This window comes from Anabrus simplex, chromosome 1 (genome assembly GCF_040414725.1).
Source record: "Anabrus simplex isolate iqAnaSimp1 chromosome 1, ASM4041472v1, whole genome shotgun sequence".
NCBI lineage: Eukaryota > Metazoa > Arthropoda > Insecta > Orthoptera > Tettigoniidae > Anabrus > Anabrus simplex.
Genome location: NC_090265.1, coordinates 1235643632 through 1235670897, shown reverse-complemented (window position 1 = coordinate 1235670897; position 27266 = coordinate 1235643632). Strand labels below are relative to the sequence as shown.

The following is a 27266-nucleotide window of genomic DNA, read 5'->3' as shown; positions in this document are numbered from 1 at the left end:
GGCCGCCTTGCCACCTTTTCTGAACACCATCTGTACTGTCTTTTCCTGGTTAATTTCAAATTTGTTATCTGAAGCCCAAACTTCTAACTTCATCATTGTCGACTCTAGTTCTGCCTTTGAGCTCGATCCCAGAGCCATGTCATCAGCGTACATTATTAGAGGAGTCTCAGGGGGAGTCCGTCATTATTTGTGTGATATCTGCCGTTGCTACTTTGAATAGTAGCGGACTTAGGGGTTCCCCTTCGGGTACCCCATTGGTTTGAATTACTTTCCCGGATGAGGATGCTCATCTTCAATTTGGATTAGGTTGTAGTCTAGTATGGTCTCAACGATTCTCACGAGCGTGTTATCACCAATCATTTGCTTTAATTTCCCTATCAGGATATCTCTGTCTATAATATCAAAAACCTTCTTATAGTCAACAAAGACGACAGAATACTTCCCTTTTGGGTGCCTTAGTGCCTCTTCAATTTTTACTTTTAGGCATGGTGCGGCTTGTAACGTGCTTTTTCCTTTGCGGAAGCCTAGTTGGCATTCTAGTATGAATGGGTCTATTTCGTTGTTCAGGCGATTCGCTACAATTGTTGCAAATGCTTTGTATAGATTGCTTTCTAGAGCTATACCTCTATATGAGTCGGGGTTGTCACTTTCTCCTTTCCCTTTGTAAAATATCTTCAGCATTGCCGTTCTCCAAACTTCCGGTATTTTGCCTAAATTTATACATTTGTTGAATAGTTCTGTCCAAAGCTGTAGTAAATTATCTTGAGTACTTTTTAAGTGTTTTGTATATATGTTGTCCTGTCCTGCTGTCTTCCACCTTTTTCCTTTGCTGATTACCATCTGAACTTCCCCCGTGGTAGACTAATTTCGTGTTCTGGATTGACAGAGTGGTTTGCGGTGTCACCTTTTGCTCTGTTATCTCTGTTTGGAAGCACTGAGAAGTGTTTTTCCCATGTTTCCATTGGTATTTCCCTCGCTCTACACGCTTGCTTTTTCTTGAGGGCCCGAAATGGGTCTGTTTCTGCTTCGACTACAAGCTTCTTGGCTTCTGCTTCCAGATATTCAGCTCGCTTTTCTTTTAGAAGTTTTCTGTAATTTCTTCTTTTGATGGCGTATGCTTCCAAGTAATCAGCGGTCTCCATTTTCCTGGCTGAATATAACGTGCGTAAAGTGTCTTTTCGTGCTGCCTGTCTGTCTGTCAAACCATTTTTGTGCTCTCCTTTCTTTCGCAGGCAAAGCGGCTTTCTGTATCAGATTTGTAGCGATTGAGTATTGAGTATTGGAGTTGGTCTTGATCTATCCTTATCGTCCCTTGTTTACAAAGTTATCACCAGAGAGTGGTAGTTTTCCTCAGTATGTGGCTACTCCTTGAATTATAAATAATCTTGGTTATATTTCCTCTTTGCTCTTATTGAGCTTTATTGGTGTCTTTTAATGCTCTTTGCAGAGAACTGTCAAACACGAAATTAGTTGTCAATATGGTAGGATTGGGTCGGCATGCTGAGCACTGTGGTGCAAGAACGTGCCTTATCCGGCACATTTCAAAATTTGTTTATGTCTAACTTCTTTATGTGGCCTATTGGCTCAGACTTATGGGTTTGTTGACTGATAAACGGAGACATAGTGAATAGTTAAGCTTTTTGCTATAATTTTCGAGGTTATGTGTCAAAAATTCTGTAAAAATTTATGCGTTGTGAATCTCATTTAATGACATTGTAATTTATTAAGAACTGGTAATATGTCAGCTGTACCGTTAATGAAACTGCATAACTCCAGTCGTGCATCTGGTGAAACGCGCGATTCGGACCAGATGTCTGATGAGGAAGATGATCCATTGGAAAGCGTACTGGCTAGAATGAAGTACAGGTATATCATCTTTTCTACAATCTCTTGACTCTGTTTAAGTATTTTATATCTGTATTTGTTACATTTAATGCTGACAGTGGATAACACAAGAGAGGGTTAGTGAAAAATGTAGGCGGAAGGAAAAATTATACCGTTAAAGTGCACACAGATACTTTTCTTATCTAGACAGTTTGCTAGGGATTCTAGTCTCTCCTTTTAATCATCAGCATGGTAGCATTCTCAGTGTTTGTTTGACAGTTCACTCACACAGTCTTCGTTTGGTTCATGAAAACTCTTGGTACCACAGAACTTACGGTAAAAGCCATCTACTACATAGCAGATCATGGTGTCCAGGTTTATACTTTGCTCTTTTCCACTCCTCTGTTATAACATCTGCAGAGCTTGCTTCATATGGCATTCTTCTTCATAAATACTTCTTTCTTAGTGTTAGGCCTCTTTCAGCTTTTTTAATGCTATTCTGAGTTTATATGCAGCTACTGGTAACATGAGAGGAGTCCTAAATTAGGTCATTGATATAAGTTGGAAGTTTTTAATGTTATGTGTTGCTTTTATCAATCACTCGTCAGGATTATTCATGCAGTTGCTCTTTCATGTGCATGTTATTGTTGTTTGGAGGGTGACCCCTAAACATTTTATTTTGGTTTGATTTGTAAAGGGTTACCCATTGAATTAGCCATGTGGTTAGGGGTGCACAGCTGTGAGCTTGCTTTGTCAGGAGATAGACGAGTTTGAACCCCACTGTCAGCAGCCCTGAAGATGTTTTTCCGTAGTTCCCCATTTTCATACCACCTTACTTAAGGCCACGACCGCTTCCTCCTCACTCCTAGCCTTTTCTTGTCCCATCGTCGTAATAAGACATCTGTATTGGTGCAACATAAAGTCAGTATAGTAGAAAAAAATTCTGATTGTTCCCATGTTGTATCAGCAATTTACTTGTTGTTTTTTTTCTTTTTCATAAAGATTTTTTTTAAGACCTTTTTTTTCCTCTGTCCATGTTTAAATTTTGTTCACTATATCTTGGATTTTTTGTACATTATTTGATTCTGGTGTCATATTATCTGCAGGACTATTTTTACATGCTCTTTTATTATCATAAAGTCCTGATCATTCAGGCCAAATGGATGTGGTAATAGGCAAAGAAGGATATCTCTATTTTGATGTTGTCTATCCTTGGACTGGTCTCATGGTGTTCTCCAATCCACCTCACCTTACTCTATAGCTGCACACTCTTCCAAGTAATCTACACCCTTCCCACCTTCCCACTGAGGACCGCCCAGTTCCCTATTGCAACCAGTCGGTCTCTTGGTACGAACCAGGCCTGCTCTCTGTGCTCGCTTAGGTCATCCCATCACCACGACTCTGGTAAATGCCCATGTATGTTGGTGCTCACCTCCTGAGGAGATACTATGAAGGATATAATCTGAGTAGAGAGTAAATGTTGTGTGTATTTGTCATAATCAGTAGATTCTACTTTTTCTTCTAACGCTTTTCCCACACCTTTCACACGTGGATTCGGCCCTGTTTACGGCCGGATGCCCTTCCTGACGCCACCCCATATGGAAGGATGTAATCACGATTGCATGTTTCTCTTGTGGTTGGTAGTGTAGTATCTTGTTGGAATTTGAAGAGGAGTGTGTTGGGACAGACACAGACAACCAGAAGAGGTTAAAATCCTCGATCCGGCCAAGAATCGAACCTGGGACCCTCTGAATCAAAGGGCAGTACGCTGACCATTCAGCCAACAAGTCGTACAATGGAGGTACGGTAAATTAAAGTATGAAAAATAACTTACTACGGACCTGGTTCACCTGTTTAGTAATATTATTAAATAACAGTCCATTCTGCTGGCAATATTCATTTATAGTAGAATCCCAATTATCTGAGGTAATGTGGACCAATCCCACCTCCTACAGGTGTAAATCCGGATAATATGAATGGCCACACACATGTAAATATTTTGTCGATAAATATTGGATAGCACTACTAAACTTTTTTCTTATTTCTTTGTGAGTTTGGTATTATTGAAAAACAAAGAGAATGCACATTAATATTTATTTTTGCCATACATAATTTTTTTTTTAATTGGCTTTACGTCGCACTGACACAGATAAGTCTTATGGTGACGATGGGACAGGAAAGGGCTTGGACTTGGAAGGAAGCGGCCATGGCCTTAATTAAGGTACAGCCCCAGGATTTGCTTGGTGTGAAAATGGGAAACCACGGAAAACCATCATCAGGGCTGCCGACAGTGGGGTTCGAACCCACTATATCCCGAATACTGGATACTGGCTGCATTTAAGCGTCTGCAGCTATCGAGTTTGGCGATACATAATGTACTACAGTATGTAAGTAATACGAACTATAAGTATAAATGCTGTAATAAATGAATGAAGTAATGAACATTTTATGCTTTCAGAAAATGTTCTTTGAAGTTTTGTTTTATAGCAGTAGGGCCTACCTCATATCTTTGTCCCAATTAAAAGTTACACATCCACGGCACAATATCCACAACAACATTTTTAAGAATTACTGCATTAATAAGGTAAATAAATGTTTAAGAATGACTGCATTAATAAGGTATTGAAATGTTTTTTAAGTTTACAGCATTAGCTCGGATAATCAGAATTCTGCTGTAGGCTTATTGTTGAACATTTTGCTCAATACTCATTGCAGTTTGTAAATGGTGCAAAGTGCACAGGTTATGATAGTATTATGATTAATTTACATTGATTGAGAAGGAGTACAATTACAGGAAAAATGTAGTCTGCATATCTGACCTATAGCATGATTCCTTTGACATTAAAGATTTTAGTCTACTCAAGGTTGTATATTTAAATTTTTGATCCCTAAGGCATCTCCCATCGGAAGACAGATTTTTGTTGATAAATATTGTTGATAAATGAGAAAAGAATTGTAGCCTACTGTAAGTACAAAGACAAATGTTTATGAAATCATCTATCTCAAATTTATGGAGTTTGCTGTATTTACAGAGATTATCATTAATAATGTCAATAGTATTCTTAACAGGAATGTTTGAATACCAATTTGTAATGTCAAAATAATGAATCCTTGTGAAGGTTGTAGTTTAAAATCTTTTTAAATCTTACAAAATTCATTTGAGTTACTGAAGATTTGCCACTAAAAGTAGAGTGTTTCTTCAATTTTAATGTGTTTTCTTCTGTCATTTTATCTGGCATTATTTTAATGAACATTGTCATTCATTTTATAATTCTAGTTACTCTATACAGTTGGCTTTGAAAAAAAACAAACTAGAAAAATCCTACATTGTTCCCATTATTGTGCATGCCTTATTTTATATTTCTTATGGCCAGTTTTAACTTATGTCTTTGAATATTGGATCTGTTGTAATTGTCTTCTTTAGATGATGATGTCCCTAACTAGGGTATGAAATGTTAAAGATTTTATAATATTTTCTTTTGAATATTGAGAAGATTTCTGCAACCATTATATCATTTTTCAGCCATGATTCAACTCCTATCAATCAATACTGTTCTGCATTTAGGGCAGTCGCCCAGGTGGCAGATTCCCTATCTGTTGCTTTCCTAGCCTTTTCCGAAATGATTTCAAAGAAATTGGAAATTTATTGAACATCTCCCTTGGTAAGTTATTCCAATCCCTAACTCCCCTTCCTATAAATGAATATTTGCCCCAGTTTGTCCTCTTGAATTCCAACTTTATCTTCATATTGTGATCTTTCCTACTTTTATAGATGCCATTGAAACCTATTCGTCTACTAATGTCATTCCACGCCATCTCTCCGCTGACAGCTCGGAACATACCACTTAGTCGAGCAGCTCTTCTTCTTTCTCTCAATTCTTCCCAACCCAAACATTGCAACATTTTTGTAACGCTACTCTTTTGTCGGAAATCACCCAGAACAAATCGAGCTGCTTTTCTTTGGATTTTTTCCAGTTCTTGAATCAGGTAATCCTGGTGAGGGTCCCATACACTGGAACCATACTCTAGTTGGGGTCTTACCAGAGACTTATATGCACTCTCCTTTACATCCTTACACCCTAAACACCCTCATAACCATGTGCAGAGATCGGTACCCTTTATTTACAATCCCATTTATGTGATTACCCCAGTGAAGATCTTTCCTTATATTAACACCTAGATACTTACAATGATCCCCAAAAGGAACTTTCACCCCATCAACGCAGTAATTAAAACTGAGAGGACTTTTCCTATTTGTGAAACTCACAACCTGACTTTTAGCCCCGTTTATCAACATACCATTGCCTGCTGTCCATCTCACAATATTTTCGAGGTCACGTTGCAGTTGCTCACAATCTTGTAACTTATTTATCACTCTATAGAGAATAACATCATCCGCAAAAAGCCTTACCTCCGATTCCACTCCTTTACTCATATCATTTATATATATATAAGAAAACATAAAGGTCCGATAACACTGCCCTGAGGAACTTCCCTCTCAACTATTACAGGGTCAGACAAAGCTTCACCTACTCTAACTCTCTGAGATCTATTTTCTAGAAATATAGCAACCCATTCAGTCACTCTTTTGTCTAGTCCAATTGCACTCATTTTTGCCAGTAGTCTCCCATGATCCACCCTATCAAATGCTTTAGACATGTCAATCGCGATACAGTCCATTTGACCTCCAGAATCCAAGATATCTGCTATATCTTGCTGGAATCCTACAAGTTGAGCTTCACTGGAATAACCTTTCCTAAAACCGAATTGCCTTCTATCGAACCAGTTATTAATTTCACAAACATGTCTATTATAATCAGAAAAATGCCTTCCCAAAGCTTACATACAATGCATGTCAAACTTACTGGCCTGTAATTTTCAGCTTTATGTCTATCACCCTTTCCTTTATACACAGGAGCTACTATAGCAACTCTCCATTCATCTGGTATAGCTACTTCAGTCAAACAATAATCAAATAAGTACTTCAGATATGGTACTATATCCCAACCCATTGTCTTTAGTATATCCCCAGAAATCTGATCAATTCCAGCCGCTTTTCTAGTTTTCAACTTTTGTATCTTATTGTAAATGTCATTGTTATCATATGTAAATTTTATTACTTCTTTGGCCTTAGTCTCTTCCTCTATCTCGACATTATCCTTGTAACCAACAATCTTTACATACTGCTGACTGAATACTTCTGCCTTTTGAAGATCCTCACATACACACTCCCCTTGTAATGTAATGTATTGAAAAGGTGGGCTCCTCTTCCTTTAAACGATATAAAGAGATCTTGATGGAAGACTTTTCTGAGAACGTTATGCAGATAATTGTGTGTGGTAGCACAGCATTTTCTAAACTAATCTCCCTAGGCTTTCTACATACTTGGAAAACACCAGCCAGCAGGCCCAAGCAGTTTTCTATTATTCTGCGAGTACGTGAATATCGATAACTGCAGATTCTATGGGGTAAGCTTCCATTATAACAATCAGCATATGGTTCCATAATGTGCTCTTGCAAGGGGAACACATCATCCGCCCCAGGAACATAAGGCGATGATGTTTCTCTTTATGAAAAAGGATCTGGAGCTGGAAGAAAATAATTTTTAAAAAAATTCTTGTAAAAGCCAGTTTCCCGGAATACTCCCACCCTCCAAAATCCTGCCTTTGCACCCAATATTAGTGCACAGGAAACGATGTGTGCCATCAGCAACTGCCATCAGCACCTTGCTGAAACTTCCCTTGTAATTAAAAGGTTGACTACCACTTCCTTTCAGGCACTTCATCAGTAAATGTTTTCCGTTACAGACGCCAATGACCGAGCTCGATAGCTGCAGTCACTTAAGTGCGGCCAGTATCCAGTATTCGGGAGATAGTAGGTTCGAACCCCACTGTCGGCAGCCCTGAAAATGGTTTTCCATGGTTTCCCATTTTCACACCAGGCAAATGCTGGGGCTGTACCTTAATTAAGGCCACGGCCGCTTCCTTCCCACTCCTAGCCCTTTCCTGTCCCATCGTCGCCGTAAGACCTATCTGTGTCGGTGCGACGTAAAACACCTAGCAAAAAAAAAAAAAAAAAAAAAAAAAAAAAAAAAAAAAAAAAAAAAACAGGTGCCAGTGCAGTGAGGATAACAACATGAAATTTCAAAATTGTGAGAGATTCTTTTCCACATTCCTTATTTGTTTGGAACCTGAGGACAGTAATTTTGTTAGTGAAAATATTCTTTAAATGTTACACAGAGTTAATTTTAATGTAGGCCTACTGCTTCTCCATTGACAGTCTGCAATGATATGATATTCTTATTAAAGGACAAGACTTTACAAACTAAAGATTTGCTCCATGTTGTAACTATAGACTCTACAGAAATCTCTGTGGATGATCTATGAATATATTTTGAAAAACATTGAGAATAATCGGCATCCTGCTGAGGAAATTGGACATGGAGATAAGAATAGTGTAAAGTTCAAGCCTATATAGTATTTTGAAGTCTTTCACTTGGAGAGATGAGTTTGCTGTATTTAGAGAATATGTAGCAAATGAGCTGAGAAAAGTATCGCCAAGAGTACAAGTTCTAGTGAAGTGATAAACATTCTATTTGAAATATCAATTGAGTCGACTATGATTTTCAGTCTCCAAGCTGCATTCGAAATTTAAGCGATACCCTACCCTTGTATAACAGTACCCACGGGTCACCCTCATTTACATCAAATTCTAGTTTGTCTCCTTTGGCACCTGTACAATCACCTGAGGAGAATACTTCTGTGCTGTTACCTACTACCGATAACGAGATTCCACAAACACAGTATGGGCACAACAGTGTTGACAGCCAAGTAGTTTTCTCAGATTACGTCACTTTCTACAGTTTGAAAATTAAATAATGGTGTTACAAATGAACATCATTTCTTCACTCCAGCCTTCTCCAGTTTTTCCTGTCCTTCCACAGATGTTGTTCATATATGCGATGCCAGTTTACATCTCTGACTTGAAGGCCTTTGAAAATCTGCTTCTCCCAAACATCACAAAGTCTTCCTCTTGATCTCTTTCCAGGAACACTGCAGTCAAAATATGTTCAAGGAGTCCTGTAGGAATCCATTCTTTTCATGTGACCATACCATTGTGATCTCTTCACTTTGAGGCTCTCCAGTAAGCTTCTTTCCAATCCAAGCTGTTGTCAGATATCCACATACATTATTTTATCAATTTTCATTCTTTGTAGACAAGAAGGGAGGAACTTCATTTCTGTTGCCTGAAGACGACTCTTTGTTGGTCCAGTAAGTGTTGCTGCTTCCAGACCATATGTCGGTATAAGTACCAGTTATGTTTTAAACAAGTTGATCTTGGAAATTAATGGAAATGTTTCATCCCAAAGTATTTTGACATAGGCCCACAGCATGATAGAATGTGGAAGCTTTCTGTATTCTGTTGCTAATCTCTTGATGTATAGTATTGTCCGAAGACAGAACACTACCTACGTACTGGAAGTTGTCTAAAATATCCATCTCCTCATCTCCAATTCCTAGATGAACAGTTGGAGATTTTCTACTCATTACCAGGTTGTAGTTGGTGCATTTCTTCCAATCACTTTTCTTCAGCAATGGTCTGACTACCTGCTTCCAGTCTCTTTCCAAATTTTGTTCAGTACTCTACATCCACCGTTGTCCAACCTCTCCTTTGATTATCTCAACATTAAATTCGTCTGATCCAGTTGACTTGTTCTTCAGATTGCTGTCTGTACTTCTAACCATGTCAAACTATTGGTATTTGTGCTGCCAAAATCATAAGATTCGTCGTCTAAGGGAGTGACATTTCCATCTCAGTTCAGTAAAGTTTCAAAGTGCCTTTGGAACTTCTGTACCGTGGTCCCCTGACCATTAGGAAGTTAGACAGACTGGATAGATTCAGTTCCAGTGCTTCTACTCTTAATGATTCTGTATAACACTTTCTTATCCCCATTCTGTGTTATTCTGGTATTTCTGCTTTTCAGCTACAACTAACTGACATGTAATGTTCTCTCTCTCTAAACTGACAGCTTCTACTACTCTATTACATGATGGTCTCCTCATATTCTTGCTTGATATAGGGCTCTTCTTGCACAGTTTTTGTCATTTATTGGCATTTTAATATCATTCCACCAGGCAGTTTCTTTAGGTTTTCGTATTTGGCTCTTCTTCCTAAAGCCATGTACACTTCTGGGATGATTTGTGAGAAGCTAGGTTCAGAAACTCTACTAAAGTACATCAAGGAAGTATAGTTGTTACAAGTAGCCAAAAATCAAAGAGTAAGAAACAGTCCGACTATAGGAGGTATTGCCTCACAAAAATTGGTATCAAACCTTTCAATAATTGCTCCAACTTTCTGTAACAAAAATTCAGAATCTTCCTGATCCACTCGTGTAATATTTTTGAAATGCACTTTGTCGTCATCCAACAACTTCTCAAAACAATTTATGCTGTGCTTGATTTGATCGAATGCCAGGCCGAGTGGCTCAGATGGTTGAGGTGCTGGCATTCTGACCCCAACTTGGCAGGTTCGATCCTGGCTCAGTCCGGTGGTAATTGAAGGTGCTCAGATACGTCATCCTCGTGTCGGTACATTTACTGGCATATAAGAGGTCTCCTGCAGGGAAAAATTCCGGTACCTTGGCGTCTGCGAAAACCGTCAGAGTAGTTAGAGGGACATAAAAACAATAACATTATTGATTTGACCGAATGAATAATTCCCACCTCCACCACCGGGGCCATTTTTTCCTATGACCAATTTGAATAACAATGTATGCTGTTGCTGCAGTAGTCTGCAAAACCATCCTCCTCGGTCAAAGTTGGGCGGGAAATTGTTGCCTTGGTGGAATAACGCTTGTGTTCAGCTACACATCTCCACAAGCGACGCATGCTACACCCGGCAACACATGTAGCATACCACATCTTTTCTGACCCATTGACAATAAGCCACATGATACAAATAGCAAAATTTGTTGCCATCTGCATACTACATGTTATCCATTGCTGCACGCAGTGGAATCGCACCAACTGAGAACTGGAGTAACACGATGCAAATTAAACCTGATAAAATGGGGTTACTCTGGTGCAAAGAATATGAATGTGGCAAGAGGCAGGATTCAGTGCATCTGGTGATTTGTGACCATCTGAGTGAACCCTGTGGTGAGGAAGATTTATTCGGTGCTAAGATGTTTGTTACGGTCAGATCATGTTGCTGACAGAAGTCGGCAAGCATCCTTCCTCATGTCATTTCTTTCTCCTAGTTCATAAGCTCTCACAATTTCCTGTTCATATCCTTTTCTGAAAACACTGTTGAAGTTTCCCATGATTATGTAATTGACCTTCTCTCTTTCTATAAGATTTTACTTATTTCATCATATACTTCATCAGCTTCTACATCATCATGGTCTGATGTTCACATTAAACTTGTAACTATCAAAATATTCACTGGGTATACACTTGGTTTTACAAACATCAAATGACCATCAACACACTTTTGTCACACTATTGACCGGGTAATTTTTTTATCATTATGGCCACACCTATTTTTTATGCAATTTTTACATGTAAAACATATGATTCCCAGAAACTATTTCACTTAGAGCCTCCTCAGTCCTTATGTATCATATATGTTACCTTGGGTCTATAAATTCTTTCCTTGAAGTGTGATGCACCAAATGTTTTGACTTGTGGTATCATATATTATATAGATGCTGCTTCTTAACGGCATTGTGAAAACTTTGGTACGTAAATGGTGTTGTGGGGGGTCGAAAATGATACCATAGAATGGATGACCTCAAACACCCTTTATTTAAGTTTCAAAAATAAATACATGTCAATTATATTTCCTTATACCTTTTGCATTACCTACTATGAGAAATTAATATCATTACTGATTATAGATTGTGAGATAATGCACAGTTGTTTTACCATCACTGATTTTAACAGAAAATTACACTCCCATGAATTAAACTTAAATAAAAAGCAATTTTAAATGTTCATTGCTCCAAAGCAAATTCAAAGGTACATTTAAATATTATAGTATACAAAACTCATAAAACTTTTGAATTTCAGTCATTTACATCATTTTCACAATCACTCAAGGGTTGGAAGTTTGACAGTAATGTTCTGACTTTGACGTCTCACTTGCCTGTCGGGTTCGGTAGCTGACCATTTCTATCTGTTCCTACCAGACAAAGATGACGGCTGGTTATGGACATCTAGGTTGTCCGTGAAACTTCCCTCTTCGTCTTCCTCACTTTCTTCTTGTTCCGAATCCGTGTCTTGCTTGGAATTGTAATCTGGATCATTTTCTTCTGAGAGATCGCTGTCGTCACTTCCTTCGGCATCTTCCTCTAGTACACTGTGATCCTAGGATCACACACTGACATTCCAGACAGAGATATGGAAGCCATAGCAAGGCCTACACGAAGAAAAAGTACCAAAAACACACTTTGATTGAAATATGAACACTTACAAAATTTTATGTTGCGACAAACTTCGTAACACAGACGCGGTTGTGGGGTCGTAAATGGCACCACACAATATTTAAATCAAGTTCCTGAGAAAACCAATATTTACTAAATGCTACAACCCCAGATAGCAGTTGACCTTGCACTGAGTAACAGCTACAGTGAATGGCGATAGCCAGAACGGAATACGGAGGGACAGTCAGGGTTGTACAGTCACTGGTATCTTTGAAGACCCCACAACGCCAGTCGAGGGTTAACCTCAATAGTTGGCTGGCATACACAGCACCCCACTGCAAAGATTTCAGGTAATTAGAGAGTCACTTGGTCTATTTGAGTTTTTCTTATGTATTAGTACTGGTAGTAATTTATATAGAGTTCTGAAAATGTGTGATAACCACTCTGAAAAAAATGAAGTGTAAAGTGTTGAAAACTCCTAGGTGTCATAAGTGATACCTTTGGTCTGTATCAAAACAGTCTTGTCATTTACTGTTCATTGGAAGGATGAAGGTAAGTACCTAGTTAAGTTTTATTCTTTTATTCCTTTCAGCCTTGTCAAATGATGCCATTGTAGATCTTGTAAATACAATAGATTCAAATGTATCTGACATAGAAGTTAATGAAAAGGATGACCATGATGACGAATTCCAGCTACCTGAAAACAGAAGCACTGACAGAGTCCAAAAATGATTCTGTGCCTCTTGCTGAGATAAGCAGAAGAGTGTGTTAAGGTGGCACAAAAATGAGTGTGTAATAGCCATCAGTTAGTCAAAACCTCAGGTTTAGCTCATCTGTTATGTATTTTTTTTTTCAGACCTATTAAAGATTAAGTTCCAACGGGAGCTTCCGATGACTTATGTGAAGTGATGAAGCCTATAGAATACTTCAGCAAGCACTTGGACCCTTCCTTTTTTTGAAGATATGGCATTGACTTCCTATAAGTGTTATTGCAGCTTTGTTGAGCTTTCTGAAGCTAATAATGTGCTGGAGAACTGAACAAGATACTTAATAATAGCTGACAGCATGTCTAATAGGTTTTACTTTCTTAGGAGTTATCTGAAGATACTGGATAATAATGCATTTACTGAGCAAGAGAAAAAAAAAAAGAACAGTTTTTGGAATGTTAATCCATTGTTAGAGAAAATATTATAAGATTGCCTGCAAATGCTCCACCCAGCAGAAATATCAATTGATAAACAAATTATGCCCTTTCAAGGGCAAGTAAAATTGAAACAAAATATTAGGGGTAAGTCACCTGATGATCAAAACAAATGGGGTACTATAGATTTCTGCATCTATGAGGATAAAGGAAAATTGTTTGAAAAGGTTCCAAATCCTGAAAAAAATGTTTTTAAGGGGTTGAGTAGTATTGAAACTTATGGATTCCTTGCCGATCAACTCCGTTTTTATTGATGGCTTTTTCACTTCTCTGATTTCTTGATCATCTTATAACTCACAGAAGTATACTTGCAAGTGGTACAATAATGCTGAGTTGTTTGCCTAAAGGGATATATTTCAAGAAGGATTAGTTATACGAGGAAGGAACCGAGGGGTAAGGTGGTCGGAAGTGGATGACATACTTGCCATTTTGAATTTGTTTGATGTTAAACCAATTTGTCTTGTTTCGACGGAGTATGGAATATTGAGTATTGCAAGCGTTAGTCCAAAAAAGAAAGAAAGTACATTCAGATAACTCAACTATACTTGGTCAAAAAGTACAACACCCCTTTCTAAACAGAGTGGTTTGGAAAGGAAGGACATTGAAGTGAACTGTGAGCATGGTTAGGCCAAGAAAGACATTCTAATCTTTTATAATTTCAAGCTTGCTGTTGCTGAAGAACTTATTTACTTGGGAAAAAAAACTCAAAATGAAGAAGAAGAAGACACTGTTGAAGATGAATCTGCCAAGAAAAAGCAAAGGATTCCTACACCAATACCACCTGCACATGCAAGAAGAGAGTATGGTCTCCATTTGCTTCAAATGATGTATCCAGAGAAACAGGTCAAGGGGACAACTTAAAGGATGCAAGGGCCCAACATTCGTGCAGTGCGAAACATGCAAAGTTTTCAGTTCCTTCCATAAAGCTAGAAAGTGAGACTGAAACCTTCTTGGTATAATAATTACATGCATATTCGTGTAGAAATGTTATTTTTTTTGTAATTGTAAATATTGATTTCTACATTAAAAATTAATTTGTAAACCATGAAGGTGTAAATAAAAATTATTTGTCACATAAGCCTGCTATGAAAATAGCAATAATAATAATAATAATATTAATTGCTTTACGTCCCACTAACTACTTTTGCGGTTTTCATAGGTGCCACTATGAAAATAGTGTTCATTATTTCACTTAATGTTTTCTGTCATAAGTAAATAATTGCCTGAAAGTAGTGGTTGTGGATCACGACAATGGAGCATAAAGTAACTACCATAATTGAAACATAAATGATACCTGCATTTCCAAAAATAAATGAAAATATTTAAATTTGTTTGTACCCAGTATATTCTTGAAAAATATTCCATGAAAAATCACCCACGTTTCTCTTAAAGTTGTACTTGTCCATTTCCAGCTTCTAATTTTGAGATTTTCTTGCTCTTCTTAATATCCTGACATTCCATGTCCCTGTGCTACACTTTCTTTCAGATTAATTTCAATACCAATCGCTTCCTCTGAAACACTCCCCACCCAGAGATCCGAACATCAGTGATGGGCAATGCTCATTCTTGAGACTGATGTTACAGATATCCAGATCGATTCTCTTCTGCCGCGATCTGTGGGACGTCCCAGTAACTAAGAGTGTAAGCTTGATAGTACACTGACTGACAGAGCAAATGCAACACCAAGGAGGAGTGGTTCGAAAGGGATGAAAGTTGGGGAAAAAACAGAGTCGGCACGGAAGAATAATTGATGTTTATTTCAAACCAATATGCAGGTTACACAATGCGCACGGCATCGACTCAGTAGGATGTAGGACCACCGCGAGCGGCGATGCACGCAGAAACACGTCGAGGTACAGAGTCAATAAGAGTGCGGATGGTGTCCTGAGGGATGGTTCTCCATTCTCTGTCAACCATTTGCCACAGTTGGTGGTCCGTACGAGGCTGGGGCAGAGTTTGCAAACGGCGTCCAATGAGATCCCACACGTGTTCGATTGGTGAGAGATCCGGAGAGTACGCTGGCCACGGAAGCATCTGTACACCTCGTAGAGCCTGTTGGGAGATGCGAGCAGTGTGTGGGCGGGCATTATCCTGCTGAAACAGAGCATTGGGCAGCCCCTGAAGGTACGGGAGTGCCACCGGCCGCAGCACATGCTGCACGTAGCGGTGGGCATTTAACATGCCTTGAATACGCACTAGAGGTGACGTGGAATCATACGCAATAGCACCCCAAACCATGATGCCGCGTTGTCTAGCGGTAGGGCGCTCCACAGTTACTGCCGGATTTGACCTTTCTCCACGCCGACGCCACACTCGTCTGCGGTGACTATCACTGACAGAACAGAAGCGTGACTCATCGGAGAACACGACGTTCCGCCATTCCCTCATCCAAGTCGCTCTAGCCCGGCACCATGCCAGGCGTGCACGTCTATGCTGTGGAGTCAATGGTAGTCTTCTGAGCGGACGCCGGGAGTGCAGGCCTCCTTCAACCAATCGACGGGAAATTGTTCTGGTCGATATTGGAACAGCCAGGGTGTCTTGCACATGCTGAAGAATGGCGGTTGACGTGGCGTGCGGGGCTGCCACCGCTTGGCGGCGGATGCGCCGATCCTCGCGTGCTGACGTCACTCGGGCTGCGCCTGGACCCCTCGCACGTGCCACATGTCCCTGCGCCAACCATCTTCGCCACAGGCGCTGCACCGTGGACACATCCCTATGGGTATCGGCTGCGATTTGACGAAGCGACCAACCTGCCCTTCTCAGCTGGATCACCATACCCCTCGTAAAGTCGTCTGTCTGCTAGAAATGCCTCCGTTGACGGCGGCCTGGCATTCTTAGCTATACACGCGTCCTGTGGCACACGACAACACGTTCTACAATGACTGTCGGCTGAGAAATCACGGTACGAAGTGGGCCATTCGCCAACGCCGTGTCCCATTTATCGTTCGCTACGTGCGCAGCACAGCGGCGCATTTCACATCATGAGCATACCTCAGCGACTTCAGTCTACCCTGCAATTGGCATAAAGTTCTGACCACTCCTTCTTGGTGTTTCATTTGCTCTGTCAGTCAGTGTATATCATAAGCAGTTCTTGCATGAAATAATGTTCTCGTATGGAAACGTGTGTGCCAATAGATTTTGTCAAAAGCCTGCAAGAGTACTGCATGTTCAACTATGTACGCCTTAATACCATTAACAAAAGTGAAAACAGAATGTCAGTATCTTAAACTGTTCAAGATTTGAGGTGGACATCTTAGCTGAATATCCCTGTGTAATTTGTTAATAACTGTAGATAGGATGTACACCTATCTGGATACCTTGCAATTGTTGCCTACAGGGTAGCTTCTTGTGATGTAGACTGGGCCGGAGGTGTTCATTGACAATTCCCCTTCATTGATGTGTGTTTTTAAGAGTTGGATCATCCCAGAAGTATTTTACCTCTTTTGAACAAACAATACAGCGGGCTGTGCAGTGTGGCATCTCTTCAAAATAACCGGCATCCATGTCTTATTATGTGTTTCGGACATCATCTTAAAGTTGTCACGTTCAATTAGACACAATTATACTTTGCATCGTCATATACCGAATTATCTAATTATGACTCAAATACTCTATAACATTGTAAGGAATTACATTAGCGGAAATGGAAAGTATTACACCATGAACACTTTGACTCAATATGTTACATTTTTACATATATCCTTTAGAGTGTGAACATTGCCGTATACAGTATTTGTGTTGTGTGTTGATAATTGTATACCTTTTGCCCTGCTCTTTCAATCGGCGGATGATGGCACCAAATATGTGTCGAAACCGGTCCCGAATTAAACATGCTGTAACATAAGTTTGTGCAACTGTAGGGAGGTGAGACAAGACAGAAGTATCATACACACACCCTCCCTCTTGCACAATGATCAAGGCAGAGAGTGAGCCACAAGACTTCCTCAAATTTTCTGAGTCCAGTTGAGTGACTGTCATACATATCACTTCTACCATCTACTCTCGCTAACAACCTTCATATACTGTTCAGATAGAATTCTGAAGCACTGCCATTGTGTCACAGGGAAACAGGCTGGTGTTATTATTGGTAGAACTTCATATAAAACTGTAAAGAATACTCAACTGCAGACTTGAAATAGACACATTATTGACAATTCCTAATCAACAGCTAACTTTACTACCGAGCTCGATAGCTGCAGTCGCTTAAGTGCGGCCAGTATCCAGTAATCGGGAGATCGTGGGTTCGAACCCCACTGTCGGCAGCCCTGAAGATGGTTTTCCGTGGTTTCCCATTTTCATACCAGGCAAATGCCGGGGCTGTACCTTAATTAAGGCCACGGCCGCTTCCTTCCACTTCCTAGGCCTTTCCTATCCTATCATCACCATAAGACGTATCTGTGTCGGCGCGACGTAAAACAAATAGCTAACTTTACTGACAACTATCATAGTAACTAAGAATGTTCCCTCGTGATCAACTTCTTATAAAGCAGTAACATCCATCAAGACAGTTCCACAGTACAGCAATATTCTACAGACTTGTTTAAGATGATCATGCTTACAATTTGTGAAGAAATATTTGGTGCACACAAGTTTTAAAATTCCCTTTTTACTATTAAATGAAATTTTTTAAAGATAACAACAATTGGAGAGTGTTATTTTAGTATTTAAGACTATGTATGTATTCAGCTGAGGATAGCACAATCATAGGGCTGAAACCAGTCCTGTGTTTAAATATAAAATATAATTGAATTTTAAAAGAATATTTTTTTTAATTGATCAGAAGGAAAATCCTCTTCTTGAATTTCAAATAGTTAAGGAATCATCGTTGCGGACAACATGAAATTGATATCACATGAGACTCCAATTTATGAATTTCACATTCATAATATTTTTTATTGACAGTACTGGTATATAACATACAAAATTCCCTGGAAAAAAGAAGGAAAAGATTAAAAATGTACTCCTTATTCAATACAATTCTTACATTAAAGCACTTCAAGAGATTATTGTAAAAATACCAGTACATGTTTCAGCCTTCATTAGGCCTTCTTCAGAGACAGATTAAAATACTATGGATAGATAAAATGGTGAGAAAAACAAATCGTACAAATAAAACTGTATAAAAATAACCAACAAATGGTTATGGAAGAAATGTTCATCTTGATGTGAGAAATCCATTTAAAATGGTATGATCAGTTTCATAAAAGCATGTCTGCATCTGAATTGGAGAAGATTCGCTTAGTAATTAAATATATGCAGTAACACATTTGGAGAAGACTCGCTTAGTAATTAAATATATGCAGTAACACATTTGGTGGAATATACAATTATGTAAAACAAGCTTGTGCTTGGAGTCAACACAGAACAGTGATTTTCTAGATGAAGTTAATGACTGGTATGACATTCCAATGAAAATTTCTTGTTGACGTGTTGAATGGAGGAATCATAAAGATAATGAAGTTCGTACTACAGTGGGAACTTCCAGAAGGCCTAATGAAGGCTGAAACTTGTATTGACTAAGGTGGACATTCTTAATCTTTTCCTTTTTCTACAATGAAATTTTGTATGTGACAGACTCCAACACAATGCCGTCTGAACTAAGCATAGTCTTGGTGACACAAGCATGTAGACTGCTCCCCTTTCCCTGTAGATGATGGTATGATTATCTAGCACAGATACAGAATGCAGAACTGATAGTAGTTCCATTACTGATTCATCCCAGCAGCTCAAGGAACTGTTTGGCACCATGTTTGTCGTCATCTGTATGATGTAGTGATACACTGAACTAATCACAAAGATGAATGGCATCATTCTGATTATCCTGGTGACTCAGGGTTTGAGAATCCATCACCCATAAAGCTTATGATAATCTCTCTATAGCTGTCTATATCTTTTATACATATAATTAAATTTTAAAGGTTGTTTTTCATTTCTGTCTGTACCTCTGGTCTGCATAACTTAAACTGCTTATCTAAATTTGATAAAGCACAGTACATGCAAATATAGGTTCTATGCACACAGGATAGGCCAAATAGCCACTTTTGTTCTCGTAAGGCCATACAGTGAATGAAAATGTACGAAAATGTGTGCCTGGGTCTCTTAAAAGTGAATTTGCTGCTTACATGTTAGTCCTATTAAGAAAGAGTCTACTTAGTGTATTAACTCTTAGCAGTTTTTCAGGAAAACTTGTCTTTTGGTGTGAATATGTTATCCAATATAAACAAAAATAATGGGTAAACTGTTGGTCTTCCAAACAAAAGGTGCATACATACAGGATTCTAAATTACATTTCCTCTACAAATGCTCATATGCATATTCTCTGATAAAACTCAGTATGTATATAAGTTATGTTAGGTGTGCACAGGATAGGGTATATTAAATCTAGTTTTGATCGTACTAAGATAATTGATTCCCATACATTTTCTTTTTCATATAAAATGTACAGTAAAAATGCAGTAAGAATGTCTATTAGTTACTTCATTATTTCAATAATACACAGTGATTACACAAGCAGTGTGTTGTTACTGTTATGTAGTAGTTTTGGACGCAGCTGGGAATTGACGCAGAGGTTCAGGACAAGGGGCAGATGGAGGACCAACTGTATAGCTAGTGAAGTGAGTAACTGTGCTGTAGTGTTCTGTGTGGATATGCTTACAGGAGCACTGCAAGATTTCTGAACAATAGCTTCTAGTTGTTTGGTGCAGACAGTAGCATATTCTTTAATTTCCTGTTTTCTTCAATATGTTTTCATTCATACATTACTCAAGTTATAGATTTTAGTTTAGTTTAGTTTAATTAACTAGCTAATTAAGTTGCTTATATATGTGTCGTCATAGAAAACTGTTATTTCACATATCTCAGGATTTCATCATTTCAATTGGCAGGAATAGTTTAAATCAATATGATCTTCCGACACTGCAGACCACAAACAATATGGTGTTGATAAAGAGTATGGGGCTGAAACAAGCTGCAGTGCTTCATAAATGCATGTTATTTCATACAAGAAAATGAACCATAACTAACTACGGAGTAGAAAAACATATACTCTCAGATTGTAAACAGCATCACATCGAACTCCATGAAATGTTTTTCGTTAACACCCTGGAAAATCTTATTTTGGCTAAGACTTGAGGTGACAGCAACATAGTTCTCATGGTGGCATCCACAGGGATAACGGCAACCTTGCTGTCGGGAGAAGACAACTCTTTCCATGTTCAAAATACCTATTGATCTTGACCATACAAAGTGTCCTGTGTGAAGTATCTCAGAAAGCAGCGACGTAGCAAAAGTACTGCAAGATTGCGTTCTCATCATGTGAGATGAATACACTATGGCAGACCAAATAGCAGTAGAAGCAGTTAGCTGCACACTATAAGAAACAAGAAACAGTACCAGATTAGTGGGTGGAGTAATGTTTCTGTTTTCTGGTGACTTCCACCAGACAGTCTCCCTCATCACCAGTGGTACACATGCTGATAAGGTCAACGCCAGCCTGATTTGTTCACTGGTCTCGTGTTAAGAAGCTCTCACTTACCACAAATATGTGAGCTTGCTTGGGGGAGAGATTGACTTGCATGAGAGTTCTCTGACCTGCTGTTGAAGACTGGAGAGGATATACTGACCAAGATCAGTGGAGGAGTCGAGCTAGCACCTTCACTGGCCATGATCTTGCCCTTGGTCATCACTGAGCTTATCACCCATGTGTACCGACATAGATGTCTGCCAGGCAAACAAAATTGTTGGCTCTGTGAACAAGCTACCCTCACACCTTAAAATGACAGGGTGCTTCATTTTCGACATTGTGTTCACATCTGTCAATACAGTGACAATCAGGATGAAACAACAAATTACCCAATGGAGTTTTTAAACTCTCTGAAAGCTCCAAAACTTCACACACATTCAATCACTTTGAAGTCAGCACTCCCAAGTCATGCAAAGAGGGCAGCTGCTTAGTGATGCTATTACAAAGAAATGTGGCAGAGGAGACAGCATGTTCATCTCGCATATCCCTTTCATCCCCAACAGCTATACATTCTGGTACAAATATATGCAGTTCCCTGTGAGCATCTGTTTCATTATGACTATCAATAAGTCACAGGGTCAAACACTCCACACTGCTGGCGTTGTCGATCTATGAACAAGCTGCTTCCCCCATAGACAGCTTTATGTGCTTGCTCAGGGATGAGCAGCAGCAGCAATCTGGATGTCTGTGTTTTTGGGAAGAAGACACACAACCTTTTGTACGAAGAATCTAGGGGTTTGAGAGATGCCACAGCCATGTGGGACAACATAAAGTAAGTAGCAGGCAAACAGGCATGCCATACAGCTGAATGCTGGAAGGATTAGATTTGAGAGGTGCCCACTCTGCAGTAGGCATCAAGAGGCTGAAAGGAATTAGGTGTTAACAGTTGCACTGAAGATTTTCTAAAATGCTTTTCCGTCACTGAGTGTTGTAATGATGTTATGAAAACTATAATTTGTAAAAATCTTATTGCATGCAGACAGTTATGGGTTCAGCCAATTTTGGCATACAACAGTTAAATTTTTCTGGTGTGTCATCTAGTTCATGAGGGACATACTGCAATTGCAGTGTTATGTCAGTTTTGTAGACTGGTGAAGGCTGTAAATCCTCAGGTAAGAAAGCTAGCGGGTGCAAAATATACATGTCTAAGAAATACTGTAGCAACTTACCATGCAAGACCGTGTGGATATAATACATTTAAAAGAAAAATGTGGGTCTAAACATTTTGGCTGCAGTCTTCTTCAGTGGAGGGTAGAATGATTATCGGTTGTAATTATATGCTGCTCTCCATCCATTTCCTAGACATGTATGGCACTTGTATTAAGTGACCATTGACAGTTCCTTATAAAAAATAAAAAAAGTGGTACTTTAGAGAGTTGGTCTCACGAAGGGTTGGGATTTTAAAATAATGTTAAGTAGTTGCACTGGTACTGTAATATACAATTTAAACACATACAGCATTGAACTGTAATTTATTTACATCAGTTCACATTTAACGTATTTTGTAATCACAGTTCAGGTCGTATTACTGTCTTTTGAAAACCCAATAAATTGAACTCTTGATTCTTTTTAACACACTTTTTAAATCATTTTTCAGATTCACTAAGTAAACTGAAAAGTCCGTTGAGACATTCAGCATCTGCACAGTCTTTCAGTAAAACAGATTTTTGTATATTTTCTATGTTAACCAACACTTTTTCTAGTGACATTGTTTCTGTAAACATCACCTCCTTAGATTTAATTCCTGAGTCTATTAGTTCATCTTTGAACTGGGAAACCCAGAGCTAGTAATTCTCCTGGTCACTGTGTTTATGCAAATGCATATTTTCCTGATCTTATCTTACACGTCAGAATGGCACAGTACTGTTAATGTGGCAAGGGATTTAAGAGTCACTTAGTCACTTAACTTCTGCATACTATTTCATCCCAAACAAGCAGAATGTTGACAGGCCAATTGAAACTTTCAAGCATGCAATGCTGGATGGCCGAATATCTTGGGAACGGATACTTTAATAATATAGCCACCATGTTATTTTGGAAAGCAATTATACAGACATCATTTTGTTTTTAGATACATACTGTATACATTAGATTTAACAGAGAAAATGGTCTTTTAAGAAAGGTCAGAACAAGAGAATGCCACGTCATTTGTCGAAAGAGAGATGGTCCTTAAATAGAGGTAGAAAATATATTACCTTTAAGGGGATTTTAAATCAGCTCTTGATAAATCTTTGGAACAGTTTTCTCTGCAGTGTGAGAGAGATGTCTAAAACTGTTGGGTGATGCAATATTCTTACAAGACCTTGCTAGATCCCACAAAGCACACACTGTTAGATGTTGTTTACTGCGTTCAAGATAGGTCTTATTACTTCTACCTTATTCCCAGATCATAGTCCATTTAAATGTCATATTTGTTCCTTGTTCCAAAGATTTACGGATGCTCGCTGCAACTGGTGGCAACATTACAAAGAACAAGTCACACACTTCCAAATGTTCGTAATGAGTTAGGTTTCCAATGTGGGAAGATTTTTAGGGAATGAAAGGAATGGTTATGAGTCAGTTTCCTTTTATTTCTTTAATGCTATTTGTTCAGGGTGTTGACCTATGGAGATCTTTTGCCCCTACTTGCACCATGTGATAAGAACCTGTGTGTAATTGGAATGGAGGAAGTGTAGAGTGAGGATAGGAATGTTAAGGGCGACACAAACACCCAGTCCCCAGGCCAGGGCTATTAATCCTTTACAATCAAAAAACCCTGACCCAGCCGGGAATCGAACCTGGGGCTGCCGGGTGACAGGCGGACGCGTTGACCCCTACACCGCGGGGCCAGACCAGTTTCCTCATTAAGAGCCATGACAATATTCAGCAAAGGTGTTCAAAATGGTGGTGATTGTTTTAAGAAGTAAAATAATGGAATTATCAGTAGTGATTGGAAGAGTACAGGAAAAAATTAATTGGGCTTAATTACTATTGCCTAAGAAATATTTTACTCAATTACAGATTACTGTACTTTTGCAACAAGTAATCAGTAAAGTTACTGTTACATTACAGAATGCTAGTTGTAAGGAATTCACTGGCATCTTTTGTTTTTCCACATGGGGTTGTAACAATACCATAGTTTGCAAGTAAAATATATTATTCATTTTGTGTGTGGTTTTATTTTTTTTAGCATAGATACATTAAGTGGCTATCATCACTAGATGAGACTAAACATGATAGTTTCAAACTTTCAAAATTATCTTTTCACATCATTTTAATTTTAGTTAATGACTTGTAGCATTTAAAACATTTTGCCATTTACTTTACCAATAAAATAATTGGTTCTTAAAATTCTCATCGTTAAGTCTCGACCTCTTTGAGGGGAAGTACATCTCTGCATTTACTGGAAAGACGCTGTACAGGGCGCATGAAGGAATTCCTGTGTTTGATTTTAAGAACATCATTAGTATAAGAAAGATGGCTTTGGATGTACAGGAGAGGTAAGAAAGTACCGTACTTTACCCAGAATGGTGAAGTTACTGGTTCTGATGTAACAGAAATATAAAAAAGCATGTTATATTAATCATTTTTTCATGGTTCTGCTTCCATGTGATGTATATCAATTACTAGAAAGTAAAGATTACAATTTTATTTCAAGAAGTAAATTACAAGTAAAAATTATTTTCTAAAAAGTAAATAGATTACTTTTATTCAATTACCTCCCAACACTGTCAGCCACAGCGTTCAGTATGGTGTATGTCGTATGAACATTGCATATTTGGTCATATTATTTTCTTCTTTAGTTGACCCTGTATGCCATTAAACTTAATATCTTGGAATATTCAAATTAATCCTTAAAACCAGTTATTCAAGGAACATTTTAGTGACTATTATAAATACATTTTAAACTTAATCCTGTGCACAGTCCTTTGTTTAAAATTATATCTTTCAAATGTTTTTATACAATTTCTTAATAAGCCTACTCTTACTGCAGGTAATTTGCCATATACACATCTTAATGCACATATACCTAATTCTTGAAAAGGAGATTTTATTAGGAAAACAACATACACACATTTTCTTTGATTTACTGGGTGAGTTGGCTGTGCGGTTAGGGTCGCGCAGCTGTGAGCTTGCATCTGGGGGGATAGTGGATTCGAGCCCCACTGTCGGCAGCCCTGAAGATGGTTTTCCGTGGTTTCGCATTTTCATACCAGGCAAATGCTGGGGCTATACCATAATTAAGGCCAGGGCACCTTCCTTCCCACTCCTAGCTCTTCCTATCCCATCGTCACCATAAGACCTATTTGTGTCGGTGTAACGTAAAGCCAGTTGTACTATTCTCTTTGATTCTATATTCTAAACAAAGTATACATGTCTAGTTTATTCCTTAAACTTCAGCATTAGATTTCCTTATTACTGAAGTGACCCATTTTACAACCATTTTAAATTCTGTATTTCTACATCATGTTCCAATAATGTCTTTTATTTATTAACAGGCCGCAACACAGATCTCAGGACTTCTACTCAATGATGATCCTCACTGGCGTTCTATGCTTGATTGTTGGGTTTTTAACAAGTTACATTGTATTTATCAGTACTGGAAGAAGTAAAAAGATGTACCTGAATGACAATCAAGATGCAGATCCACATGTTGCAACATACCTTTTGACTAATATTAATCCTGCAAATGTGGATAACTTTTTAAGGTAAGATGCTTCTAAGGACAACTTTATTGCTTGCTGCATGTACCCACCATAAGTTAAAGAAAGGGACAAATTTTAATTTAGTAGTGGTGGTGTCTCGTATCCATGTCTGTAGTGTGTTTGTGCCTGTACTATACAAGGTGATTCATTGAAAAGTTCTTACACCATGTGGCATTGATGTTCTCTTAACTCTTCATATTGTAGCTTAGGCTTTCATGGCCAATATCTTGACGAATGTACAATACATCTTCCGAGTTTGTAGGCCATGATATTTCCCACTACTGACCTTCATAGAGAGCGAACCGTTGGAAACAGTGAGGACAGTTTCTAATGAAATATTGGGAACTAGCAACCCACTTAGACTATAGTCTACAAACTGGAAAAGTTCTAGGTTTATCTTCACGTTCAACTATTAATAGACAATTTCCTTCCTTAATCAATAATCTTCTGTGTCAGTAACTGTCAATGGGAGAAGGCAAGTCTGTGTACTACTAAGATTTATGAAATAGATAAATTGTCTGTTGTCTAATGAGGCTAACCATGCAAATCCAGAATACAATAAAAAGTAAGTTTGTATACAATTTGAATTTAAATATACAAATGTAATATGGTAAGAGTCACTTAATGTTAAGATAAAAATAAGAATGTAGATTTGTAGTGAGTCCCTAAAGATCTCTATCAATATTTTTTTCTTTGTGGAATGGAAGTTTTAAACTTTTCAGTATAGCTTCTGTGTACTTTCAATAATGAACCTCTGGCTCCAAACAGAAGGCAAACCCACTGTTTAAGAGAAATTTTGTACTTTCTGGATATGTATGGCAGACATTAGTTTTTAAGTGGCTTTTTTTTTTTTTTTTCAAGATTAACTTAGCCTGATTTTTATCCCTTTCAAAACAAGTCGTAGGATCTAATATTTCAATAGCATGATTGCTGTTTTCCATAACATGTGGAGATCTTGTTATTTACTCTTTCTGATCCCTTCTGTGACTGGCTATGATGTCTGTTCCCCATTTAGTCTACTGCAGAGACTCGCTGAACCTCATTGTGGAACTCCCAGTGATGTCTGCCCCCCAAGTAGTCTTATGAAAAGGCACAATGAACCTCCTCACATACCTCCCATCCATGCTGTCTCTTAGACTAAGCAATTGATGATCTTACTAAATGATGATGCTTCTTGTGTAGTAGTTTGGTACTCTGGCAGAACCATAATATACTGAAGTATTTTGATATATAGGGTTATTATAGCCTACTGTAGCCATTGTAAGGCAGACTTTCCAAGGAGGGTGGGCAGCATCTGCTGCGAGTAGGTACCTGTGTGTCATTGTATTGTAAGGAAGTGTAGTGTGTGGTGTATGAGTTGCAGGGATGTTGAAGACAGAACAAACACTTAGCCCCCAAGCCACAGGAATGTACCATCATTAGCTCGACAGCCTATTGTGAGTCCTGGCCTTCTTCAAAAGATTTTACCATTCCTCCCTATTTAGAGCCAGGCTCCTCCATTTTTGAACTCTTGCCTCACACATTCTTGCCACCTCAGTTTAGGTCTTCCAACTTTCCTAGTCCTTCTGGCATTCTGAGGCAGATTTATAACAGGCACTTGCCTTGGGAGGA

General features: G+C 38.5%; 1 protein-coding gene across 2 annotated transcripts in view; it reads left to right on the top strand.

The window, feature by feature from the left end:
• The first annotated feature begins 1467 nt into the window (after nt 1-1467).
• The window catches only part of LOC136858225 (N-acetylated-alpha-linked acidic dipeptidase 2), a 277870-nt gene continuing 252071 nt past the window's right edge, over nt 1468-27266 (top strand). The window contains exons 1-2 of one of the 2 annotated variants that reach the window (XM_067137610.2): nt 1468-1866; nt 25449-25658. In XM_067137610.2, the coding sequence (XP_066993711.2) occupies nt 1739-1866; nt 25449-25658 (338 nt within the window). In that variant the 5' untranslated portion in view covers nt 1468-1738. Of the gene's footprint in view, nt 1867-4182; nt 4212-25448; nt 25659-27266 lie in introns of those variants that run through there. The other variant, XM_068225454.1, reaches the window with a different exon arrangement.